The following is a 26,792-nucleotide window of genomic DNA, read 5'->3' on the forward strand; positions in this document are numbered from 1 at the left end:
GACTGAAGACTAATGAAGCTGTTAATGTTGAAGTGTACCATTCCTTCAACAGATGCAGTGAAAATGAGGGGTCTATTTCTGGCCAACATCACCCATCCCCCATCCTTCACACAGTGCATATGGTGGGTGTCTCAGGCTTAGCCAGCCTCACTGCTGACTGGCCTGTCACCTTCCTCTGGTTGGCACGTCAATGAAGTGACCATTTGCCTGAGATGATGGAGAGTAATCTGCTGTTCTCATCCACACAGGAGCAGGCCATTGATCTGCTGAAGCCAGCTCCGTCATTCTGGGGCAGCATGGTGACTCAGTGGTTAGCAATGATGACTCTCAGCTCCAGGGACCCGGGTTTGATTCCACCCTCATGTCTGTCTGTGGGGAGTTTGCACATTTCCCCCCATGACTATGTTGGTTTCCCAAGGGTGTTCTGGTTTCCTCTCTCAGTCTAAAGATGAGCCTGAGAAAGTGGTGGATGTGGGGACAATTACAACATTTAAAAGACAGTTGGATAGATACATAGAACGGGAAAGGTTTGGAGGGATATGGGCTAGGAGCAGGCAGGTGGGATTAGTGTAGTTTGGCATGGACTGGTTGGATCAAAGCATCTTTTTCCACACTGTATGACTTCATCTGCAAGTTAGGTGGATTAACCATGGGAAATGCAGGGTTATGGGGTGGATCTGGGTGGGATGCTCTTCAGACTTGATGGGCTGAATGGCCAATTTCCACAGTTTGTTAGTGACAGTACTATTAAGCAGCACTTGTTCGCTGAAACTCCAATTCTGGCAGGATATTCTTAACTCCTGATTTTAAGGTTCTAGTTTGGACTTAATCTGTATCTTAACTCCTTTCCTCCATATCTCATTATCTGACAGCTATGTGCCTGCAAATCAACAAAAACTTTGCAAAAGGAAAAGGTTGTGCCATTTTGGCTGTGATTTCCTTTAAAAGGCAATCAGCAGGCAGAGGGTTTATGAGTTGTTCCGTCAATTCATGCAGGTTTGTGCAGTCGTACAGTATTACTGTGTGACTTGTTCTCAGCAGCATTCCACCTGTGCCATCCTCATCCCTATCTATATATAAAAAGAAATCCCCCGAGAGTAATTATTTGAGATGACAGCTGATTCCGCTCAGGATTTGAGGTAATTGACTTCCCTGCCTAGGGGATACTGCCTCTGCACTTTTTATTACTCTGTTGATTACGGTCCTTGCTTTTTGATCTTTTCAGAGTGTTTATTCTACACTGGCAGTGCAGTTATTTTTCCCTCGTTTCAATGTAGTTACTTGCAGCTACCAGGCTGTGTTGAGGCATGTTCCTTGTGATGTTTTTCTGCAGCAGCTTGCATTTATAAAAAACCTCATTGTTAATGAACACCCATAAGTAATGGATGTATTTAGATCCCTAATCTGTTAGTTTGTCAAGGGGGAAAAGAATTTGCATTTATGTAGTGCCTTAACCTCATAATTTCAAAGTGCTATGCAGCAATACTACTTTCTCCCCCTTACGAATAGTAACAACTGCTGTAATGGGGGAAATATGGCAGGCAGCGGGCAGCGTGATACTGGGTCATTTCCTGACTATTTAAATTACCCCATTTTGGGCTGATGGGTGATTGGGTCTTCAGAGGTGTCACCAGGTATTCTGGCTGACCACTCGTGCCCTTGTTCCTGTCTAGTGACTTGCTGACCATGGTGTGTCTAGATTTAACTCCTGGGATTACAGTACCTGTTGACATTTAGCAATTCAGGGTCGTGTGAGCCTAGTAAACTATTGGAGAGACAACTGTGACTATAGAACCACACCTTTGCAAGAGTTAAGTGTACGGCGATTGGTTTTAAAAATAGGATTCCAGATGAGGCAGAGAATTCCTGGGAACTTTGCATTCATGACTGAGCTGTGTGTGAACTGCTCTGAAGTACAGTACACTGTCAAGTATGCCAAGGTTTGAATGAATTAAATTTCATCTTCTCTTTGCAGGTTAGGCCGCTGGTGGAGACTAAAAGAAGCCAAGAATGGAATCTGTATTATCCCTCTGAAAAAGACATCGCCCAAACAACAGTCTGGGGACAACAAATAGTTCTGGTGTGCCTGATGTTAATTCTGCATCTCCATGAACACTCCATGAACTCAGTGACTTTGAAAACCTATACTTCTGTGAATAAAATGACGGTGAAATCTCTCTGCTTCCCATGACGTACCTGCTTCTACATTCACTCCTTTTCCAGGATAGTCTGCATTGTTTGCTCCTGCTGAACCCGTCGACAAGCCTGGCCCATCCCTGATTTCTGGCCAGTTTCTTTTGGAGATTGTTTCCCATTATGTGGAATTAGGTCTCAACTGGTCACGCAGGTTGTAAGTGATGAGAGCAGTTTATACCTTTTTTATAGATCTTTTGATTTTCTATTTAACTGTGCATAAATGGAATCTTGAGAAAAGCTTACTTTACACAAAGGCACTTTAAATGGGGTAAACTCCTCAGTATGTGAATCCATGCTCAGAAAGAGAGGGAGAGGAAGCTTGATGCAGATTTGAGCTTCAGTTGGTGAAATGTTGTGAGCAGTGATCATGGTGAGGTCTCCGCTTGGTGAGAGTATAACACCAGATTACCTGCATGCCAAAACCAGAGGCAACAAGTAGTAAACAGGGCTAGTTGGTCCCACGACCAACCAATGAGATCTAAGCTTTGCAGTCCTGTCACATCCAGTCATGAATGGTGGTGGACAATTAAACAATTAATTTGAGGCAGCATATCCACAAACAACCCCATTCTTAATAATAGGGAGCCAAGTACACCAGTGTAAAGATAAGACTGAAGGATTTGCAGCAATCTTCAGCCAAAAGTGCCATGTGGCTGATGCATCTTGGCCTCTTACAGTGCTCTCCAGCATCATGGGTGCCAGTCTTCAGCCAATTCGATTCACCACGTGATATGAAGGAATGAAGCACTGGATAGTGAAAAGGCTATAAGCCCCACAACATGCCAGCAATTGTACTGAGGACTTGTGCTCCCCCCGCCAAGCTTTTGCAATGCGGTTAGAACAGTGACATCTACCTGACAATGTGGAAAATTGCCCAGGTATATCCTGAACATAAAAAGCAGGTCAAATCCAATTCAGGCATTTACTGTCAGCCTGCTCCTGACCATCAGTAAAGTGATGGAGTTTGTTATTGACAGTACTATTGAGCAGCACTTGTTCACTGACACTCCAATTCTGGCAGGATATTCTTAATTCCTGACCTCATTATAGCTTTGTTTCTAAAATGGACAAAAGAGCTGAATTCCAGGGGTGAGGTGAGAGTGACTTCCAATGAAAACGAGGCCATGTTTGACTGTGAGGAATCAGGGCGCCTTAAGACAACTGAAATCAGAGGGAGCTCCCTGCTGTTTTGAATCATACTTAGTACAAAGAAAGTTGGTTGTGGATGTCAATCATCTCAGCTCCAGGACATTTCTGTAGGAGTTCCTTGGAATAGTGTCCTACACGCAACCATCATCAGCTGCTTCATCAATGACCTACCCTCCATTATAAGGTCAGAAGTGGAAAGTTCACTAATAATTGCACAATGTTCAGCATCATTCGTAACTCCTCAGATACTGAACCAGTCCATGGTCAAATGCAACAAGATTTGGACAATATCCAGGCTTGGGCTGAAAAGTATTAAGTAATATTCATGCCACACAAATGCTAAACAATAACCATCTCCAACAAGAAAATATCATTACTGAATTCCCCCAAATCCTGGGTAATGCTGTTGATCAGGAACTCAACATGATTCCCCATTTAAATATAGAGGCTATAAGAGCGGGTTACAGGTTAAGACAATGAGCAACTCCACTTTATTCCCCAAAGCATATCCACCATCTACAAGGCACAAGTCAGGGGTGTGATGGAATACTCCCCACTTGCCCCTGGATGGGTGCAGCTCCAACAGCACTCCAGAAGCTTGGCACCATCCAGGTCAAAGCAACCTGCTTGATTGGCACCACATCTACTCCCTCCATCACTGATGCTCAGGAGCAGCAGTGTGTACTATCTGCAAGACACTGCAAACTTTCATCAAAGGTCCTCAGACAGCAAATATCTGACCGAAAACCGCTGCATCACCCATCTCCGAGTTCTTTCCCAAGCTGCACACCATCTTGAGTTCGAAGCGTGTCACAGTGCCTTCACTGTGGTTCAAAATCCTGACATTTCCTTCTCACTGGCCCCACACTTCCAAGGACTGCAGAGGTTCAACAAAATTGCTCAACACCACTTTCTTGAGGACAGTTAAGGATAAGTAACAAATACTAGCCTGATCAACACTGCTCACAATCTACAAACAATTTTTTTTAAAAAAACAATTGCTTATGCCCGAAACGTCGATTCTCCTGCTCCTTGGATGCTGCCTGACCTGCTGCGCTTTTCCAGCAACACATTTTCAGCTCTGATCTCCAGCATCTGCAGTCCTCACTTTCTACTCAATTCAATAGATTATTTTCACCAATGCATCTTGTTCCCAAACTGCAAATCTTTCAGACCATGCCACAATACATTCTGATTGCTCTCGTGTATGCATTGCTCCCCCTTTTGTATAGACGTTGGAAGATTTATTTGATCATGATTACTGCAATTGGTCCCTAATTCATTGATACTTGCCATCGAATGTTGTCCAGATCTTGCTGCATACAGACAAATAACATTTATTAGTTAGGAAGTTGCAAATGGAACTAGACACTGTTGTATCAGCAAAGAAACCTAATTAGGTCTTTGTGAAGGAGGAAATGAGACTGCGTTGAGTTTGGGGACACAGCCCTGAGGAGCTCTGACTATCATTTCTACTCAACCTGCAGGAGTGTATAGTTAATAACATGGTGCTCAGGTGAATCATCGACCACTTCAGTGAACTATGGTTTGAGTTTGCAAAGGTGGTTCATGAGCTCTTGTATTTTAGTTTCGGACTCTCCACAATCAGTGCTTCATTGACTCCGGTATTGGGATGGTGTCATGGTATGTAAGTTGGTACAGATTCTTTCAAGGCTTTTCATTCTTCATTCACTGGATGTGGGTGTTACTGGCTGGAGTTGGGAGAAGGTAGTTGAGCCTGTACTGAAGGTAGTGACTGTGGATGTGGAGTCACATGTAGGCCAGAACAGGTAAGGATGGCAGATTTCTTCCCAATAAGGTATTAGTGAACCAGAGGGCTGTGTGAACAACAGGCAGTGGTTTCAGGGTTAACGTCTGCCTTTTTAAGTCCAGATATTTATTATATATCCCACCAATTACCATGGGAGGCAATGGCTTTGTGGTATTATCACTAGCCTGTTAATCCAAGTCCCAGGTAACATTCTGGGGACCTGAGTTCAAAGCCCACCATGTCAGATGGTGAAATTTGAATTCAATTTTTTTTTTAAAGATCTGCTTTAAGACTAATGATCATGAAACCATTGTTGATTGTCAGGAAAATCTGATCTGGTTCACTAATATCATTTAGGGAATGAAATCAGCCATCCTTACTTGCCATGGTCTACATGTGATTCCAGACCCACAACAATGTGGTTGACTCAACTACCCTCTGGATAATTAAGGATGGGCAATAAATACTGACCTGGTCAGAGAAGTTCACAACCCATGAATGGATAAAAGCAAAATTTGAATGGGGTTTTCTAAACATTACCAGGATCTCTTACACCTGCACGCACAATATAGGTGCTGGGGAAAAATAAGAATGCCGTTGTTAGGTGGTACTATGGGAAAAAGCATGAACTTTTAAAACGTGTGTTGGCTGTAACGCAGTTACATTGCCAACACTTCAATTGCTGTTAATAAAGCGTGACTTCTATAACACGGAGTTGCACAAGAATATAACCATCGCAGTATAGGAGAACTACCTGTACGTGTTCAAAATGATATCCTATGTCCAGTGGGTTTTTTTACTGTCAGAACTGTATACTGTCACTGAACTATACAGCAACAACTTGACCTAGAGAGAGGGACACGACTGTGTGCTGCCAGAGATCTTTTCCCCTCTCAGAACAAGGTATTTGACCATTTCAGTTGTAAATGGTTGAACTGATTCAGTCAAAACAAAGCATTTCTATGAATAAAAATGAAAGATTTGAATTTAGTTTTTTTTTCATGATTGCAGTTTGTTTCCAATGCTTTAAGTAAACATTCCCACTTCTAACTTTGACCTGCCCTCCGTCTTATTGATGAAGCAGCTGAAGGTAGTTAGGCCTAGGACACTACTCTGAGGAGCCAATGCAGAGATGTCCTGGAACTGAGATGACTGACCTCCAACAACCAGGGCCATCATCTTATGTGCCAGATATGACTCTGCCCACTGCAGAGTTTGGCCCCTTATAACATAGGTACCAGTTTTGCTCAGGTTCATTAATATCATACTCGGTCGATGCAGCCTTGATATCAAGGGCTCTCACTCTCAGCTCCCCTCTTGAATTCAGCTGTTTTGTCCATGTTTGAACTAAGGCTGTAATGAGTTCAGGAGCTGAGTGGCCCTGGCTGAACACAAACTGGGCGTCACTGAGCAGGTTATTGCTGAGCGAGAGCTGCTTGATAGCACTGTCAATGGCCCCATCCATCACTGATGGTCAGGAATAGACTGATGGGGTGCTAGAATGGCTTTTGTCCGAAACATTGATTCTCCTACTCATCGAATGCTGCCTGACCTGCTGTGCTTTTCCAGCACCACAAACTCTAATCTCCAGCATCTGCAGTCCTCACTTTTGCCCTGATGAGGTGGTAAGTGGCCAGGTTGGATTTGCCCTGCTTCTTGTGCTCAGGGCCTATCTGGGCAGTTTTCCTTATTGCACGATATTGTATTGCTGCTTGGAATATCAAGCACTTCACATGAGGGTCAACTTTTCCATTATTACCCCCTCAAGGGCAGAGGAGCACATTTCAAAATGTGAAGGATTTGATACAATATCACATTAATTTTGAAAGGCAAGGAGGAAATGTCAAGAAAATATAAATAACTTGCAGAGCAAGAGAAAAGGTCAATGTAGTAAACTGATAATTTAAAAACAAATCAGTCTTTGATAAAGATGGCCGTTAAAAAGTGACAAAAGCAAAGCAGACTAAAACTTACTTTACTCTGAGCTGGCCTCAGTGATATATTACAGATGTGTGGCGGTTACACCCCTCTTTCTCTCTCAACCTATGGGTGGATAGATTATTGGAAAAGGGCCAAAGTGTGTTCGGCTCACTCCCAGTCTCGAGGGACCGCACAGTCACCCCCATCCATTCACCCACTCATCTCACTCACACACACTCACTTGTTGACAGCAGTGTCCCCATGTAGCTGTTGCCCTCTTGTGAGTGAGGAGAGATTATGGGCTGTCAGAGGAGCCCTTGGGAGCTGCAAATGTTTCTGCCGGCCCCACATCAATAAAGAGCAGAAAAACCTGCTGGAGATTCCAATTAAATTGACTCAAAATTGTGTCTCTGCTCCAGGGCACTGAATTCTCTCAGAGTGTCCAATTTGCTTGGCTATGTGTCTGAACCTGAAGGAGAAGCCAAACTTTGTTGTGTTTGTCATCTGTATAGATTGTTACTGATCATAAATGTCAATCCAATCTTCTTATGGATTTTGACAGCTTGACCATATCATTATGCAAGTCATATAGGAAATGATTGCAGCTATCCAAATCGAGGGCGTGAAGTTTGAGACGATGTCTGTGATTTTTCCCCAAGCTGGTGCAGTCCTTAGCATCATCTTGGGATTGACCTCAAGTTGTGCAGAGTGTTGTTGGATGTGATTATTGTCATCTGTCAAATGTAGACAGTAATGTTCTAATTTTAGGATCAAAGCAGATACACAGGGGTTCCACTTTATTTAAGCAACGCTACTCCATCAAACAGATCAATGTTGTGATGGGGGGGGGGGGGGGGGGGGTGCAGGGGGATGGTATCACATTTGGCTGAGGATTCCTTTCAGCTTATCCCTCATCCAGTGAAGGCAGCCTTAGTGGGCTGGGCTTGATCTGTTACTTGTCAAGTCCACTCCACACTCCTCCCTGACCTATCACCTTCATCCCCTCCCCCACTCACCTATTGTACTCTATGCTACTTTCTCCCTACCCCCACCCTCCTCTCACTTATCTCTCCATGCTTCAGGCTCTCTGCCTTTATTCCTGATGAAGAGCTTTTGCCCGAAATGTCGTTTTTCCTGCTCCCCGGATGCTGCCTGAACTGCTGTGCTCTTCCAACAACACTAATCCAGAATCTGGTTTCCAGCATCTGCAGTCGTTGTTTTTACCAAGTCTGGTTCAATACTGTCCGTCAACCCGACTGTCACTGGGACTCAAAGTCCTTTAACTGGGAACTTTGATCGGCGTTAGCTAGAATTTCGTCTTACGTGGTTGAACTTTCCCAGCTTAAAACCTAGTGCTGTTAGTATAGATCAAGTCAAATCAGATTATATTATACTTCTATCTATTGGGGATTTCACAGAATTGTTACAGTGTAGGGTGGGCCATCAGCCCATCGTCCCTCTACTAGTTCTCTGAGTATATTAACTTAGTGCTACTCTCCTCCTTTTCCCAGTAACCCTGCACATTGTTTCTGTTTAAATAATCATCCAATGCCCTCTTGAATGCCTCAATTGAACCTCCTGCAGCCACAATTTCAGGCAGTGTATCCCTGACCTTAACTGCTCACTGTTTGAAAAACCTCACATTTGCTTCTTTGCTGAAACACTTGAAAACTGTGCCTTTTTGGTTCTCAGTCCAATTGTGAGCAGAAAATATTTCTCCTTATCCCATCTGTTCGAGATCCTTCATGATTTTGAAAACTCCTATGAGCTCTCGCCTCTGCCTTCTCCTGTCCAGGGAAACTATTCCTCACTTCGTCAAACCATCCTGAAAACTGAGGTTTCTCGTCCATAAATCCATTTCCATAAACCTTTTCTGCTCTCTCTCTCTCTCCAGTGTGTTCATATCTTTCCTAAAGTACAGTGAGCAGAACTGTACACAGTACACCAGCTGAAGTCTAACAAGATTCATCACTTGCCTGTTCTTTACTCGATCTGACATAGATGTCTGACTAATTTTAAGTGGATCACAGCGTTGGTCATATCAACCAATCAAAGTGACCACCCTATGACTGGGCATGTTTTCTTTCTATGATCCATCATCTATGTTCACAATGTTTGCCTCGAAGCAGAAGATCCACTTCCTATGGAATGTTGCTTCTTTCATACTTCTGGGCAGGGCTCCCTTCTGAGGATTTGAATTTGATCTTGGGCTGTAGCAGATCGGAGTCTTTGGGGAGCCTCTGCTACTTTCCTGAAGCCTTGCCCTTGCCATAAGTTGTGTTCTCCTTGAATTTCCATAGGAGAGCTGTGCATGGCAGGGCAGCTGTGCATGGTCAGGAGCTATGCATGGAGGGGGACCTGTGCGTGGTTGACGTGCTGTGCATGGTAAGGCAGTTGTGTATAGTAAGGGTGCTGTGCATGAAAGTACAAGCTGTGCATGATAGGGGAAGTGTGCATGCTTGGGAAGCTATGCATGGGAGGGGTGTTTTGCATGGTTAGACAGCAGTGCATGGTGTGGCAACTCTGCATGATAGAGCAGTTGTGCATGGGGGGGCAGTTGTGCATTGTAGAAGAGCTGAGCATGTTAAAACAGTTATGCATTGTAAGAGCAGTCCATAGTGGAGCAGTTCTGCATGTTAGGAAAGCTCTGCATGTTAGTCCAGCTGTGCATGGTAGGGGAACTTGCATGGACGGAGCTGTGCATGGTAGGACATGTGTGCATTGTAGGGGAGCTGTGCATGGTAGCGTAGTTGTGAATGGGAGAGCAGCTCTGCACTGTAGGGCAGCTATGCACAATAGGGGAGCTGTGCATGGTAGAGGACCCATGCATAGCAAGGCAGCTCAGCGTCCTATCTAATTGACACAGTAGAGGAATAAATGAATAGAGAAAATAAAAGAATTGTAAGTTGCATGTTCAATAACTGTCTCCAATGATTGATAGCAGACGTTTATGAAATCCTTGGACAGTGAATTGTTCACAAGTAGTGCTATATACCTTGTTTGAATTCCAAAGTCACTGGTGAATGCAAACATTTTCAACAGAATTCTCAAAATATTTGCTTATTTCATACAGACTGGGGTTCTTTGCCAGCCCTGAGCATAATCACCGCTCAGTGCTAATTCAACTACAGTGTCCTTAGATCAGTAATTTGCATTAGTTTTCCAGGCCAGTTCTAAGCACGAAACATCTGTCTTCATTCTCTTTTTAAACAAGCTGCTGTTCAAAGTTCAAGGTTCCATACTTAATTTCAACTCACAGTTACAAAACAAAAGATGGAAAAATAAAAGAAAAATAGTGAAAAAAATGGAGATTTAGTTTGGAATTTGTACTTTGCATCATTGTAAATAAAAGCTCGTAAAAGTCTGTAAAGTTTGGCCTCTGTTTGCTCCTTCACTACCTGGCTTTCTGAAAATTATACAGTGCATAATATTCAATCCAATAATGTTAACAGACATAGGCTGAGGGGTACACAGTTTCTGAATCTGCCAGAACCATTTAAACGAGAAATTGTCATATTTAAAGTCTTGCAGTTCATTAAAGGGGTGGGCTTTTTTAGAAACTGAGGAAGTCAGCTTCATTGCAAAAACAAAATGTCCTAAAGGAGTTCAGGATGTTGGGGAGCAACCCCTTACTCTGGTGGAGCAAAGGAGCTGGGCCTGGAGATTTTCTTGAATGGACTGGAAAGCAACATAAAACTGATCACAAATGAAACTATCTGCAATCCAGGGAAAGACTGAAAGATTTTGGATGGTCAACTGCAAGGGAAAGACACGCTGTGAGGTCTGGAGAAATAAGTATTAATTCGAGTTTGTCTCAAGTTATTGAATTGTTGAAGGTTCTGAGCAAAGAACCCCAGTCTGTATGAAATAAGCAAATATTCTGAGAATTCTGCTGCAAGTGTCTTCATTCACCAGTGACTTTGGAATTCAAGCAAGGTATACAGTACTACTTGTGAACAATTCATTGTCCATGGATTTCATAAATGCCTGTTATCAATCATAGGAGACGGTTTACTGAACAGGCAAATTACAATTCTTTTATTTTCTCTATTCATTTATTCCTCTACCGTGTCAATTAGATCTTGAAAAGTGTCCATATTATAGAGGAAGAGGACATGCTGGATGTCTTAAAGTGCATACAAATGGAAAGATCCCTGTAACCTCTTCAGGTGTATCCCAGAACATTGTGGGGAAAGGTAGGGAAGTGATTGTTGGGCCTCTTGCTGAGATATTTGTGTCATTGATACCCACGGGTGAGGTGCCAGAAGACTGGAGGTTGGACAACGTGGTGCAATTATTAAAGAAACATGGCAAGGAAAAGCCAGGGAACTATAAACTGTTGAGCCTGATGCCAGTGGTTCATTAGTTGTTGGAGGGGATTCTGAGGGACAGGATTTGTGTGTATTTAGAAAAGCAAGGACTGATTAAGGATAGTCAACATGGTTTTGTGCGTGGGAAATCGTGTCTCACTAGTTTGATTTTTGAAGAAGCGATAAAGAAGATTTACGAAGGTAGGACGGTGGACATTGTCTATATAGACTTCATTAAGCATCCAACAAGGTTCCACATGGTAGACTAGTTAACAAGGTTAGATCACATGGAATACAGGGAGAGCTATGCATTTGGATACAAAATTGGCTTGTAGGTAGGAAATGGAAGATGGTGGTGGAGGGTTGCTTTTCAGACTGGAGACTTGTGACCAGCGATGTGCCACAAGGATTGGTGCTGAGTCCACTGTTTTTTGTCATTTATATAAATGATTTAGATGTGAAAGTATGAGGTACAGTTAGTAAGTATGCAGATGACACCAAAATTGGTGATGTAGTGGACAGTGTAAAAGGTTATCCCAGAGTATATCAGGACCTTGATCAGATGAGCAAATAGACTGAGGAGGGGCAGATGGAGTTTAATTTAGAAAAATATGAGGTGCTGCATTGTATTAGGGCAAATCAGGACAATACTTAAACACTTAATAGTAAGGTCCCAGGGAGTGTTGCCAAGCAAAGAGAGCTTGGAGTGCAGGTTCTTGGTTCCTTTAAAATGGAGTCACAGGTAGACAGGATAGTGAAGAAGGCATTTTGTACGCTTGCCTTTATTGGTCAGTGCACTGAGTACAGGATTTGGGGGGTCATGTTCCTTTTGTACAGGACATTCATTAAGCCACTTTTAGAATATTGCATTCAATTCTGGTCTCCCTGATATAGGAAAAATGTTGTGAAACTTGAAAGGGTTCAGAAAAGATTTGTAAGGATGTTGCCCAGGATTGGAGGGTTTGTGCTATAGGGAGAGGCTGAAAAACTTGGGGCTATTTTCCCTGGAACGTCAGGGGCTGAGGGGTGACCTTACAGAGGTTTATAAAATCATGAGGGGCATGGAATGGATAAATAGACAAGGTCTTTTCCCCAAGGTAGGGGAGTCTAAAACTAGAGGGCATATGTTTAGGGTGAGAGAAGAAAAATGTAAAAGTGACCTAAGGGGCAACTTTTTCATGCAGAGGGTGATGCATGTATGAAATATGCTGCCAGAGGATTTGGTGGAGGCTGGTTCAGTTACAACATTTAAAAGCCATTTGGATAGGTGCATGAATAGGAAGGTTGTGCTGCAGCTGGTGAGGCCACACCTGGTGTACTGTGTACAGTTTTGGTCTCCTTACTTGAGAAAAGATGTCTTGGCACTAGAGGGATGTACGGGAGGTTCACTAGGTTGATTCCAGAATTGTGAAGGTTGCCATATGAAGAGAGATAGAGTAGGCAGGGACTGTACTCACTGGAATTTAGAAGAATGAGGGGAATCTTACAGAAACATATAAATGATGAAGGGAATAGATAGGATTGAAGCAGACAGGTTGTGAAACTAAAACTAAGGGGTGTACCTTCAAAATAAGGGGAAGTACATTTCAGGCTGAGTTGAAAAGGAGCTTCTTCACCCAAACGGTTGTGAACCTGTGGAATTCCCTGCCCAGTGAAGCAGTAGAGACTAGCTTGTTGAATGTTTTTAAGGCAGCAGTAGATTTTTGAACAGGAAAGGAATTAAGGGTTCGGGTGAGAGGGCAGGGAAGTGGAGCTGAGTCCATGAAAAGACCAGCCAGGATCATATTGAATGATGGAGCAGACTTGATAGGCCAGATGGCCTACTCCTGCTCCTTTGTCTTATATTCTTATGTTCTTTAGAGGAATATGGGCCAAATGCTGGCAAATGGGACTAGATTAATTTGGGGTATCTGATCAGCATGCACAAGTTGGACCAAAGGGTTTGTCTCTGTGCTGTACATCTCTATGACTGTATTAAAATTGAACAGTATTTACAGCTTACCTCTCTACATTGTTCTAAAGCTCCTTCACCTGAGAATTGTTTATTTCCTCGTGTTCATTCAACAGACTTGGACCCTCTGCTGTAAATCAAGATTAGAGTGGCGCTGGAAAAGCACAGCAGGTCAGGCAGCATCTGAGGAGAAATCGACGTTTCGGGCAAAAGCCCTTCATCAGGAAACGTTGTTGCCTGTTCTGTGCACGCCCATCACATCTAGTTGAGTTTGATTGTACATTAGTGGTTCACAACTGAGTATCTATGGGAAGTTGATCCAACAATTATAATGTAGGTTGTCATTTGCAAATGAAAAGACCTATTTATGAATGCCTAACTGAGGGAGGTATCTTTTGCTTCAATCTTATTGAAATGTGATACATGCCCAATCCCCAGAAATAGTTTCCGTGAAGCTGATGCAATTGTTTTTGACACTTGAACAGAAACCTTTCCCTCTACTGCAGATTAGATTAGATTACTTACAGTGTGGAAACAGGCCCTTCGGCCCAACAAGTCCACACCGACTCGCCGAAGCACAACCCACCCGGACCCATTCCCCTACACCTAACACTACGGGCAATTTGGCATGGCCAATTCAGCTAACCTACTTGGGAGGAAACCAGAGCACCCGGAGGAAACCCACAGACACAGGGAGAATGTACAAACTCCACACAGAGAGTCACCTGAGGCGGGAATTGAACCCGGGTCAATGGCGCTGTGAGGCAGCAGTGCTAACCACTGTGCCACCATGCCGCCCAATAGATAAGGCTGACTGCCCTGAAACATGGGGCTGCTTTTGGCAGTTGTTTCCTTTGTGTGAGGCAACTGTGTACTTTCCCCTCCATTCAATTCATGGCCAAACATTTCAACATTTAAATTGTTTGTTTCAGTAATTGTTGACAATGCATTGCACTGATTTCTATTTTTTTCTTCTGGTTTAATTTCACCAGAAAAGAAACAACACATGGTGCAAGCAGAATAACCATCTGTCAGTGCATTTGACTTATTACTTCCTCAGGCGTATGTATATTGTATGTTTTTGCAATGACTTGGGTTTTACTGTTTTGTTACCTCCTGAGTAATAAACATCAGGAGCTTTCACTGATTTATATTTGCGTTGAGAATGCATCTAAATAGAGAGTGGAACAATTCAATTATTCATTAACCAAGTTTATACAGTCTGACCTCACCATTTTTTCATTTTCTCTTTCCTTTCCATATTCCAGCCCACTTTAAATGAAATCCAACATCTTATTCGCTTTTTCTGATCGTTTGTTTGTACGTTGTGGGGCAGCTTTCCCAACTCCGAATATTTGTGCTCCTTCTGCCCTCCCAGAATTTGGAAAATAATCCAATTTTCATTCTTGTTTTCAAAGTGAACCATAGCTCACATTCCCCAGGTCAAACTCTGTTTTGCCCACTCTTTAATCCATGATAGTCTGTAATATTCTAGTCCTAGGTAAACTTCTGCCTTAGATCAGCTGTTAAGATGGATGTACAGACTCAACAATCCATCTCCCAATCTCCATCTTCAACCACTCAATCAATTTTCAAAACATTTCAGATGACGCATTGTTCTCTCAGTGCTTCCATTTTGATTCTAATACTAAGCTGGTGGTGTAATGCTAACGTCACTGTATTAGTAACCCAGAACCCCAGGCTGATGTCCCAATGGGTTCAACACCACCATGCCAGATGAAAAAAATTTGCACTCAATTAAATCTGGAATAATGCCAACCACGCAATCATTGTTGATTATTGTAAAACTGGTTCACTAATGTCCTTTAAGGAAGGAAATCTGCCGTCCTTACCTGGTCTGGCCTGACATGTGACTCCAGACCCATAGCAATGTGGTTAACTCTTAACTACCCTCTGTGCAATTGGGGAGGTAGGTGCTGGGATAGACCATTCAGCCCCTCAAGCCTGTTTTATCATTTAATACGATCAGGGCTGATCTCATCTCAATCTCAACTCCACTTGTCTGCCCGTTCTCCATAACTCTTAATAATTAAAAAGTTAGCAATAGGATGGGCAGTAAATGTTTGTCTAGCCAGTGATGCCTACATCCCATGAATGCATTTGTTATAAAGTCCAAACCTTAATCCACCTGATGATCATGAAAATATCTTTAATTGTTATGCTAGTGATTGCCACAAATAAGGTTATTAGTTATACATGCCCAATTCTTCATAAGCCATTGATAAGTGATCAATAGACAATAGCTCCACTGTTTGACCTCAATGTAATTGCATGTGATTTCAGTGTGTAGAGAGAGCAGGAGAAATCAGCACCAAGAGGGTTTTGTTTTCTCTGCCTGGATTTTATTCAGCACCTTTGCTTTGAAATACTTACAAAATATGAATTCAGCTTCATAAAAAAAACACTAAACACCTTGAAGATTTCCAATAAAACATTCAGCACTGATTCAGTACAAATTGAAAACTTTTACAGGGAACGTTCCACACACACTCTACAACAGGATGTGTTTGAAAGCTCCTGGGCTGATTCTGGAACTCTGATGTCTTGGGAACACTGCAAGCACTGATGCCTGACTGTGCTACCTTCATCTACCTAACTATTCCAGTGTCTGTACTGCTATACTGGCACACTGATGGCCCAAGCCCCTTTGTGTCTTTGTCATGCTGATCTTAATGCCCCTGCACATCATGTTGTGTTTGACGTTCTTTGGTGTTTTTATTTTAACCCAGTTCTCCTCAGTGCCTGTAATTTACTTGAACAGCCTGGCGTGTGTTTACTCCATCATCCTGGTCAGTCACAAGTTGGTCACTTTCTCATTTCTCAGCCTCATTCTGAATTCAATCCTGACTTCCCAATTTCTCGTTTCAAACTCCAGTGCAGGCCTGCATTGCTCTAGTACCTTTCACCACCCAAAGCCAGCAGCAGCTGTTGGAAATTTGAGCTGAGTGTAAGAAAACACTGCAACTCCTTTGTGAAGGACTAGCGTCAAGGCGTAACAATGAAAAACATGATCCAATGTCAGGGCATTGAGTAAAACCCTTCCCATTCTTCAGGTCGTGTCGTCTGTACTGAGAGAGGAGTAAGGGCTTCGGTTTAATGTAACAATAAAGAAACAGCGCCTTCAGTAATGCAGCACTCACTCTGCACTGCATGGAACATTGGAGGCCATTTAGCCCATCTCTGCCATCCAGTGCCTGATAAACTGATCCAACAACCCTAACTCCACTTTCCTGCCTTTTCTCTCTAACCTTTGATTCCTTAATTTAAAAATCTATCTCAGCCTGAAAACTGAGTTTGTATAACACTCTGCCCTGCAGTATCAGCCTCAATGATGTGCTCAGACGCCTGGAGCAGGGACTATGCACACAGCTTTCTGAGATTACAGTGCTGAGTTCTTTACAATGAGACATGGCTGACAGCTCATTGCAAGTGATCTTGCAAAACAAGACGTTATGCAGAGTCCCACTGAACTGCCCGTGTGCTTTAGTCGGCTAGCACCATTTAAAGAGCAGCAATTTTGATAAGATCGCAGGAGCCATTTGGCCCATTGTGCTAAACTTCCACCTCGACTTCACATTCCCACCCTATCCCTTATACTGCTCACTGGCTCAGTCCCACAAACTCGGGATCTAATTCAGTCTTGAATATATTCGTTGACCAAACAGTCACGTTCCTCTGGGGAAGAAAATTCCAAAGACTCACAACACTGTGAATGAAGAGCTTCCTTATCACCCGATCGTCTGGCTGTCCATCCCTTACTCTATGTTGGCACTCGTTTCGTGCAGAACAGTTGCTACCAGAGTGTATGGCGGGTATTGGGTCTGAAAAAGAAGGATGTGAAGTGGTTTTTCGAAGAGATTAATTCCCATGGTCTATCTGGGTGGCATCGGGCCCTTTGAGAATCTGTGCAACTTTGAGAATCCGATATGCTCACTGGGTCAGTCTCCTTGGTGACACTAAGGTCCCCGATCTCTTTCATGTCAACAATAACTTGTGTCTTCAGAGGCACTAACTGAGTGAAACTCCCTGAAGTGTTTCAAGAGCATGACTGAGCCAAATTCAACATGGAATCTCACTAAGGTGATTGGCAGATATCCGAAACATTAGCTAAAGATTGAAGCAGTGACTTAAAAGGGAGAGGATGTGAGGCAGAAGAGGTGGAACTATTTAGGAAGAGAATTTCAGAACATAGAGCCCTTTAGAGGACAGAATTGGGAGACCTCTGCAGAGATAGTGAAGCCAGGGACCGTGGAGACTTTGCAAACAAGGATAAGATATGTCAAAAAACCAAGATGTTATTTAACTAAGAGCCCATGCAGGTCAGCAAGCTGTAAGACCAACAGAGGAATGGGAGTGGCTGAGCATTAGGATATAGTGACAGAGGTTTGGATGATCTTACTCTGGCTTTGAATGGAACTTGGGAAGCTGTCAGGAACATATTGGAAGGCTAGGGGGAATAGAGCAGGAGAGAAGCTGAGGCAGGGCTGGAGTCACAGCACGTTACAAAGGTTGAAACTTAGTGCCGGGGGAGGGATGTTGGAAATTCAGCTCGAGGTTGAATATCACGCAGTAGAGAGTTTGGTCCAGGCAGACGGTTGCCAAGGAGTGGGAAGAACCCGTTGGGGGCGTGGGGGGGGGGGGCTGGGGGATGTGGTTGGCTAGGGAACAAAAGAGCTTGTTTGATCAGGGTCACAGACCAATATCTATATTCCACCAACAGTTCCATGTGTTTTCACTCACTGAGGTTGTCACCCTGACAATGCAAACTGTAACCAAAACCTAAAGATGGCTTGTGGAGATTTCAAGAGTTGGAGTTATGACTATCTCCATTGGCAGCTTGTTCCAGTGGGGTTGTCCTGGAGAAGGATAATTTGTTGGATGGTCCCTGTAGTTTTTATGGATGGCTGCCTCATGTTTTGTCATTGCTGAGAGGGGCTTGTTTCTGTCAGATCCCACCAACCCATTCCGTATTTTGCAGAGCCTTCACTTTTCTCCTTCTTTACTTGTCTGGTCTCCTTTGCTGTAAACATTGCCATTGCAAATCTTTGATCTGTGCTGGCAGTGAGCTCAGTATTTGATTGGAGGAGATTGCTGATGATCCAGTGCTGACAATGGGGAGATAGCGGAGGAAGCCAGAGACAGGGGTTAAGGTAGATCCTGGGTGTTTTCCGTCTCTGCCTGGATGATAGCACATCTGGATGAGTGGTCTCCCTGCTCACTCTGTTGTCCCCAGTCTCATTAACGTCCTGCCTTCTGATTTCCTTAATTAGTCTGGCCTTTCTGATATCCTTTTATCTCCTTAGAGTATTTGAAAATCAGACTGTCTCTGACTTCCTGTTCCCCACACAGCATTTTGATAGAAATTTGATTTTTGTGAATTCTTTTGAAAGTAAAACTTCTGAAATAACACTTCATTCTCACAGTCAGGAAAAGAGGAGCGAGATATTAACAATGTATGTTACTGACCACTAAGGTTGCAAAGTTGTATATACTATGGGGAGCTAATAGCATCTCCTCTAAAGCTTTCTGTTTGGAATGTCAGCTATTCAAACTAAAAAAGTTTTCAAGTGTCTTCAATCTCCCTGACCACACTGCTTTCCCTAATCTTGCTGGACTCCATAGCCAATGTTAAACATGCGTTCCTTACTGTGCTTTCCTTACTCTTAATCATTTGAAATTTCTCTCAGATTTGTAATAAACAATTTATGCTGTATTCACTGAGTCACCTGGACCACCCCGAACACTGCTTTAAATATAAACAAACAACATGATAGCAGACCTGTACAATTCTGACGGAGCACTTCAGGTGAAGCACCGCCTGCCTTCTCTCTGTAATGAGTAAGCAGTACTATGGTCCAATAGATCTTACAATTACTGGCTATTGTCACATTAGGGACCAAACTGAGCAATTAAACAATCAACACAATACCAGCAATGCTCAGGTCTCACTGCACCTATGTTCTCTTAACACAAAAGATGCAAAACATATTCTTCACAAGTTGTGTGCCAATCATCTTCATAGAATCCCTACAGTGCAGAAACGGACTATTCAGACCACTGGGTCTGCACCAACCCTCTGAAGAACATCCCACCCAGACCCACCCCATCCCTGCAATCTCTATTTACCTTGGCCCAATCCACCTAACCTGCTCGTCTTTGGACTGTAGGAGGAAACTGGAGGAAACTCACACAGACACAGAGAAAATGTGCAGACTCCACATAGACAATCGACCAAGGCTGGAATTAAACCCGGGCCCCTGTGGCTGTGAAGCAGCAGTGCTAACTTATTGAGTAACCGTGCCACCAGTAAAAAAGTAGAAACAAAGATACTTGAGAGCTCAGCAGATTTGAAAGCATGTGGGGAGAGAGATAGAGCTAACATGGCCAATGGCCCTGCTTCAGGATTGTATCCATTGGCCAATACATCCACTATCCCCTACTTGCTATTGGTCAAAAAAATTGTGCTCTGAAATATGGTGTTGTGGTCAGAGAATCAAAGCATTCAAGAGGTCATTGGAAGATTACCTGAATAGAATTTATTATGGGGACGTTGAAAAGGGAATTAAATAAATACTTGGAAAGGAAAGATTTATAAAGGAATGGGGAAGGAGGGCAGCATATTAATTGGACAGCTCTTTGAGAATGAGCTGGTGCTAACAATATGGAATGAGTGGCCTCTTTTTTTGCTGCATGGTATGAAGCTATGGTTTGTTCGGTGTAGTACACCACTTCATCTCTTATCAGCAGGCGAAGGAGGAACAAGAATTATCCGGGGCTGGGGAAAGGTAAGCAGCTGCCAAGGTGGCTGTGCCAGCCCCCGGTGGGTTCGTCCTGGTGTCAAGTCCACAGTGTTTGTACATCAAATGAGAGGCAGTTGTGCTGCTAGCCCTGGGTAGATCCCAGCACCACTCACCATCAGGGGTCATCAAGACTGGCTTCTTGGCGGGAGAGTGATTAGCAATGACATAGTGACTCCCAACAGGAGTTGCCAAGGCCCAAGGATGGTGATTTTCACCCAGAATTAGAGGATTTCCTACAAAATCATAGAACCTCCAAGCACTGAGACCATTCAGCCCATCATCTCCAATTGGTCCCGCTCACCTGCTCTTTTCCCCATTGACTTGCAATGCTTTCCCCTTTCATTATCTCCCTTTGGAAGGTTAGTTCCACCACCTATTTAAGAAGTGGATTCCTGATGAGGAGAAATGTTTTCTCCTCATCACAAGCCTTGGGACTCTAATTTTACTTGGCACTTATATTCTGGTCACTGACTCTCCTCACGCCAATGAAAATGGCTTCTCACTATCAATATGATCAAAGCCATTTGAATACTTCAAAAATTCTGTCATCGCAACAGAAAAGGAGACTGCGACTCATCGTGAGTGGAAAACCTGAGAGATCCCACTGACCCAGGGACAGAGTGGGAGAATTCAGCCAATGTAAAGTGCGACCAAGTCAGCCATCTCAGGAGAGAGAGCAAGAGAGTGGGCAAGGTGAAGGAGGGAGCAGGGGGCTAGAATCTTCATAAAAATAAATCACAGACAATTTATTTTAATATCAGGGAGTCACTAGGAATCTATTAGCTGCCAGAATGTCTTATATTATGGGGATCGACTTGTTAATATTTCCTCCTAATGACTCCACTGACTTGACACTAGTTTAGAACTAGTTACCAGTGACTAGGTTACAATATTCATTAAAAAAAAAAGACACTTTATTTACATTAGTTACAAGAGCACGTACTAATTCACAAGAAGTCTACTTAGTAAAAACCTCCTTTTATACATTGAATGTAATGGTTGGTTTTGCCACAGAAAGACCTTAACTTTGTGCACATCTGTGGAGGAGTCACGGTGAAGGGTGTATGTGGGGAGGAGTGGGTTACACAGCACAATGGGTGGTGTTAGTGGCAGGGAAGCAGCTCTCTCTGTCCTGTCCTCATAACGATGAAGTTGTGGAGTCCACGATTTCTCGTCCATTGCATACAGTCGGCACATGGTGTGCAGCGGAAACTGCAAAATGGAATCACAAGTTTAGCTGAGCAGTGTTGTCCCATTATCTCATTGTAAGCTTGCAAAATTCTGGTGGGGTGTGACTGGGAGGTGTGGGAAAGATCTTTCGCCCTCGGCTGGTTTGTTGGGACCAAACTGAGGAGGAATTTCCTCAATCAGAGGTGGTCATTCTTTGGAACTTCCTACCCCAGAGTTCAATCACTCAAGACCAAAATCGAGAGGTTTCAGGTGACTAATGACAATGTGGGGATAGTGGAGGAACATGGTGCTTAGGGAAAAGAACTGTTCAAACGGGATAGGAGGCTCGATGGGCCAAATAACCTACTCCTGCTCCTATTTCTTACGTACCTATGTTTCAGTGACATCTCCTGTGGGGGTGTTCCATGATTACCCACTGCAGCTTGGCAATCTATGCCAATGCCAAAAGCAATAACTCACAACTTCACTTGGCAGCTTCATCCATGGCTCCAGCCTCTCAAGGGCTGACCTTCGTAGCCATTAGCAATCAAACATAGAAGCTCCTTCCAGCGCCCATCCCTAACCCCCTCAATGGATTGTTGCTGGGTGTCCATCAATACTTGCAGATGGCACAATGCCACCACCACTGTCTCAACATCTACTGGAGTCCACATGCTCGGACATTTGGCCTTGTATCTATGCCTGCTTTGGGCACACGGTGCAAAGGGGATTCACAGTTGTCTTCAGTGCCCTCCACCCAGCCTTATGGAGAAGGGAAAGGGGGATCAGACTCATTGCTGTGCCTCCTCCTCCACTGCCCACATGTTTCACTTGGTCACTCAGGTGTGAAGATGAGTAGATCTAGGGACCAAACTCTGCAACACAAAGCCAGTAACAGGGAACAGGAAGGAAGGAAGGAAGGAAGCAGAAAGGAAAGATTTATGTGAAGGATGAAGGAGGTGATCTTGGAAGCTCAGCCGTGGTGCAGGGTGGCACTCACCGTGGGAGTGGGCAGTCCCCGAGCCAGTCACACTGAAGCGGCTGGTGGTCACGCGATGAGTCACCACATTTTTCTGAGGCTGGAAGAGAATGATGTGGACTTTCGGGGCAAACAGACATCCCAGCACAACTGAGCCACTCAGGCTGACGGAGATACACATGGTGGTGGTTTGGACCTGCAAGGAGGGGAGACAGACAATACAGACTGAGTGAGATCCAAAAACAAACGACCCACCTTCAGATGCTACTGCACACCCAAAGCCCCACACACATTTCACCAGCGTTTTCTCCCCATGAAAGAGTCAATGCTCAACCAAAGCCAGGCCCATCTCCATGGAGATAGAAACTTATCACTTTCGAAATGAGAAGCACCAGCCTCTCAAACAACATGGGAAATGGGTGTTCTGGTCACACTGGAATTCCATTTTGAAGTATACAAGATGAGTCAGACCAGTCGGTGGTATTCACTGGTGTTACTGGGGTTGCCTTCCGGGATGCCACCCAGAGGGACTCGGGCAGCAGATACATGGGAACACTACCCCCTGCAAGTTCCTCTCCAAGCCGCTCATCATCCTGACTTGGAAAATGTATCACTATTCCCTCGGTGTCACTGGTTCAAAATCCTGGAATTCCCTTCCCAGCGGTATTGTCGGTCTGTAAGGCACAAAGGCAGCTCACCTCATCTTCATCGAGGATGGGGAGTCACTGCTAACCCTGCTGATCAAGAAATTGCAATTGAAACAATGTTTGTGGGATCCTGCTGTGTGCAGATGTGGCCTTCTGCTAACAGTGTCTGCAGTTCTGGAGCAATGCACTGGCTGGAGTGACTCACAGAGATTAGATGTGAACATTAAATGTGGCTGAAGTGGTTCATCGTTGTCACTGACTCTTAACCCCCACCCTCCTCAGCAAGTTAAGACCATGTCTCCATCTGGAAACAAACACCCTTATCCCCAGGAAGCCAGCAACGGGCGACAGGTGCCAGCTTTATCAATGCCATACTCTGAGATTAAAGAAGCAAAAATAGATAGCTGGCCAGATCTTCCCTTTTAAGGTGAAATGTCAGATGCGGTAAATGACTCAGTGACACACAACTGCTGCCTTCCTTTAAGGACTACACCCAAAATGAACAGCTCATCTGCCAGCCCGTGTTATTATAGAGTCAGAGAGGGGTAAGAACAAAGAGGAATAATGAGCTATAGTTACAGAAATCCAACAACATGTCAACAGGCTGTGTTTTCAGCAGAGCGAAACCTGACTCATTGTGACGACAATATTTACCGTGATGTTGGCGATTCTTGCTGGATGAGTAACCCGGTGTAAAGATCACTGCTCAAGAGATGAGAATTGTACTCATTTCACGCTTCACACAGTATCTGTCTGAAAGATGCGTCAACTAATCATAGTCACAGAATTACACAGCACGAAAACAAACCCTTCAGTCCAACCAGTCCATTTCGACCATAATCCCAAACTAAACTAGTCCCATCTGCCTATACTTGGTCCATATCCCTCTAAACCTTTCTTATTCATGTACTTATCCAAATGTCTTTTAAATGTTGCAACTGCACTTGCATCCACCATTTTCTCTGAAAGTTCATTACACACCTGAACCACTCTCTGTGTAAAACAATTGCTCCTCATGTCTTTTTTAAATCTTTCTCCTCTCACCTTAAAAAATATATCCCTGAGTCTTGAAATCCCCCTCCCTCAGGAAAAGACATCTACCATTCACCTTATCTATACCCCTCATGATTTTATAAACCTCTATAAGGTCACTCCTCAGCCACCGACGCTGCAGGGACAGAAGTCCCAGCCTATCCAGCCCTCCATTCCCGGCAATATCCTGGTAAATGTTTTTCGAAACCCTCTCCTGTTTAATAATATCCTTCCTAAAACCAGGCAACCAGAACTTTACGCAGTACTCCAGAAGAGGCCTCACTAACACCTTGCACAACCTCAGCATAACCTCCCAACGCCTATACTCAAAGCTCTGAATGATGAAGGGAAGCGCACTAAAGGCCTTCTTAACCACCCTGTCTGTATGTGATGCAAATTTCAAAGAATTATGCACCTGAACCCCAAGGTCTCTCTGTTCTACAACACCACCCAAGGACCTTCTTTTAATTGTATAAGTCCTGTTCTTGTTTTCCCAAAATGCAATTCCTCACATTTATCCAAATTAAACTCCATCTGCCACTCTTCAGCCCGTTGACCCAATCAAGATCAAGATCTCTTCATAATCTTAGCTAACCTTCTTCACTGTCCACGAAACCACCAATTTTGGTGTCATCTGCAAACTTACAATACATGCCTCCTCTCAGCTAAATCATTCATATAATTGACAAACAAAAGTGCACATCAACTGTAAATTTTAACTTTGTGGGTGTTAGGTAACCATGTCCAGATCACAGGTACAGGCAGGAGCGGAGGGCAAGTCATGAAGGGAAGGGTAATGGGGGTGATTGGGTCGTAAATGTCAATAGGTCTTACATGGAGAGTTGAGATGTGGGCTGTGTTGGCGGGGGGGGGGGGAGGTGGGGGAAGTGCAGAGAAGCTGTGAAGGTAGATTTAAATCAGAACTGTGAGGAGGAGCCAGTGGAAACTAAATAAAGCAGCGGAGGTCAGAGGTAGCAGCAGGGGGAATCAGTGAGCTGTCTGAAACCACTGCACGGAGCTCAGCATGAAACACCATCATCTCCCCTTTAGATTCCCGAAGACGGACTGAAACCTCCCCCAGCACAGGTGATGGAAGTATTCAATGGCAGACCGTCTTGGGCAGTCTCAAACCAATTCCAGACATTCACTGACCCACATCCCAAAGCCACCTTTTCCCAGTTGGCAATGAAGCCACATCTAGGTGTACAACATGGAAACAGACCCCTCGGTCCAACCCGTCCATGCCGACCAGATATCCCAACCCAATCTAGTCCCACCTGTCAGCACCCAGCCCATATCCCTCCAAACCCTTCCTATTCATATACCCATCCAAATGCCTCTTAAATGTTGCAATTGTACCAGCCTCCACCACTTCCTCTGGCAGCTCATTCCATACACGTACCACCCTCTGCATGAAAAAGTTGCCCCTTAGGTTTCTTTTATATCTTTCCCCTCTCACCCTAAACCTATGCCCTCTAGTTCTGGACTCCCTAACTCCAGGTAAAAGACTTTGCCTATTTACCCCACCCATGCCCTTCATAATTTTGTAAACCTCTATAAGGTCACCCCTCAGTCTCCGACGTTCCAGGGAAAACAGTCCCAGCCTGTTCAGCCTCTCCCTATAGTTTAAATCCTCCAACCCTGGCAACATCCTTGTAAATCTTTTCTGAACCCTTTCAAGTTTCACAACATCTTTCCGATAGGAAGGAGACCAGAATTGCACGCAATATTCCAACAGCGGCCTAACCAATGTCCTGTACAGCTGCAACATGACCTCCCAACTCCTGTACTCAATACTCTGACCAATAAAGGAGAGCATACCAAACGCCTTCTTCACTATCCTATCTATCTGCAACTCCACTTTCAAGGAGCTATGAACCTGCACTCCAAGGTCTCTTTGTTCAGCAACACTCCCTAAGACCTTACCATTAAGTGTATAAGTCCTGCTAAGATTTGCTTTCCCAAAATGCAGCACCTCGCATTTATCTGAATTAAACTCCATCTGCCACTTCTCAGCCCATTGGTCCATCTGGTCAAGATCGTGTTGTAATCTGAGGAAACCCTCTTCGCTGTCCACTACACCTCCAATTTTGGTGTCATCTGCAAACTTACTAACTGTCCCTCTTATGCTCACATCCAAATCATTTATGTAAATGATAAAAAGTAGGGAACCTAGCACCAATCCTTGTGGCAATCCACTGGTCACAGGCGTCCAGTCTGAAAAACAACCCTCCACCACCCTCTGTCTTCTACCTTTGAGCCAGTTCTGTACCCAAATGGCTCGTCCTCCCTGTATTCCATGAGATCTAACCTTGCTAATCAGTCTCCCATGGGGAACCTTATCGAACGCCATATAGATCACATCCAGTGATCTGCCCTCATCAATCCTCTTTGTTACTGCTTCAAAAAATTCAAACAAGTTTGTGAGACATGATTTCCCACACACAAAGCCATGTTGACTATTCCTAATCAGTCTTTGCCTTTCCAAATACATGTACATCTTGTCCCTCAGGATTCCCTCCATCAGCTTGCCCACCACCGAGGTCAGGCTCGCAGGTCTATAGTTCCCTGGCTTGTCTTTACCGCCCTTCTTAAACAGTACCACCACGTTTGCCAACCTCCAGTCTTCCGGCACCTCACCTGTGACTATCGATGATACAAATATCTCAGCAAGAGGCCCTGCAATCACTTCTCTAGCTTCCCACATAGTTCTCAGGTACACCTGATCAGGTCCTGGGGATTTATCCACCTTTAACCGTTTCAACGTCCAGCATTTCCTCCTCTGTAATCTGGACATTTTGCAAGATGTCACCAACTATTTCCCTACAGTCTATATCTTCCATATC

At 44.0% G+C, this 26,792-nt stretch overlaps 2 protein-coding genes across 5 annotated transcripts in view; one reads left to right on the top strand and one right to left on the bottom strand.

The window, feature by feature from the left end:
- rrp9 (ribosomal RNA processing 9, U3 small nucleolar RNA binding protein) overlaps nucleotides 1-2,177 on the top strand; it is a 36,142-nt gene extending 33,965 nt beyond the window's left edge. For both annotated transcript variants that reach the window (XM_043708474.2, XM_043708475.2), the window contains exon 15: nucleotides 1,976-2,177. In XM_043708474.2, coding sequence (XP_043564409.2) covers nucleotides 1,976-2,075 — 100 coding nt within the window. In that variant the 3' untranslated portion in view covers nucleotides 2,076-2,177. The remainder of the gene's footprint in view (nucleotides 1-1,975) is intronic.
- A 17,242-nt stretch (nucleotides 2,178-19,419) lies between these two features.
- The window catches only part of grm2a (glutamate receptor, metabotropic 2a), a 134,799-nt gene continuing 127,426 nt past the window's right edge, over nucleotides 19,420-26,792 (bottom strand). For all 3 annotated transcript variants that reach the window (XM_087994530.1, XM_043708473.2, XM_087994532.1), the window contains 2 exons: nucleotides 22,289-22,463; nucleotides 19,420-21,330 (listed from right to left, as the gene is read on the bottom strand). In XM_087994530.1, the coding sequence (XP_087850656.1) occupies nucleotides 21,257-21,330; nucleotides 22,289-22,463 (249 nt within the window). In that variant the 3' untranslated portion in view covers nucleotides 19,420-21,256. The remainder of the gene's footprint in view (nucleotides 21,331-22,288; nucleotides 22,464-26,792) is intronic.

This window comes from Chiloscyllium plagiosum, unplaced genomic scaffold, assembly GCF_037043375.1.
Source record: "Chiloscyllium plagiosum isolate Xiang-an unplaced genomic scaffold, Cpla_swu_hap1 HiC_scaffold_14, whole genome shotgun sequence".
Classification (NCBI taxonomy): Eukaryota; Metazoa; Chordata; class Chondrichthyes; order Orectolobiformes; family Hemiscylliidae; genus Chiloscyllium; species Chiloscyllium plagiosum.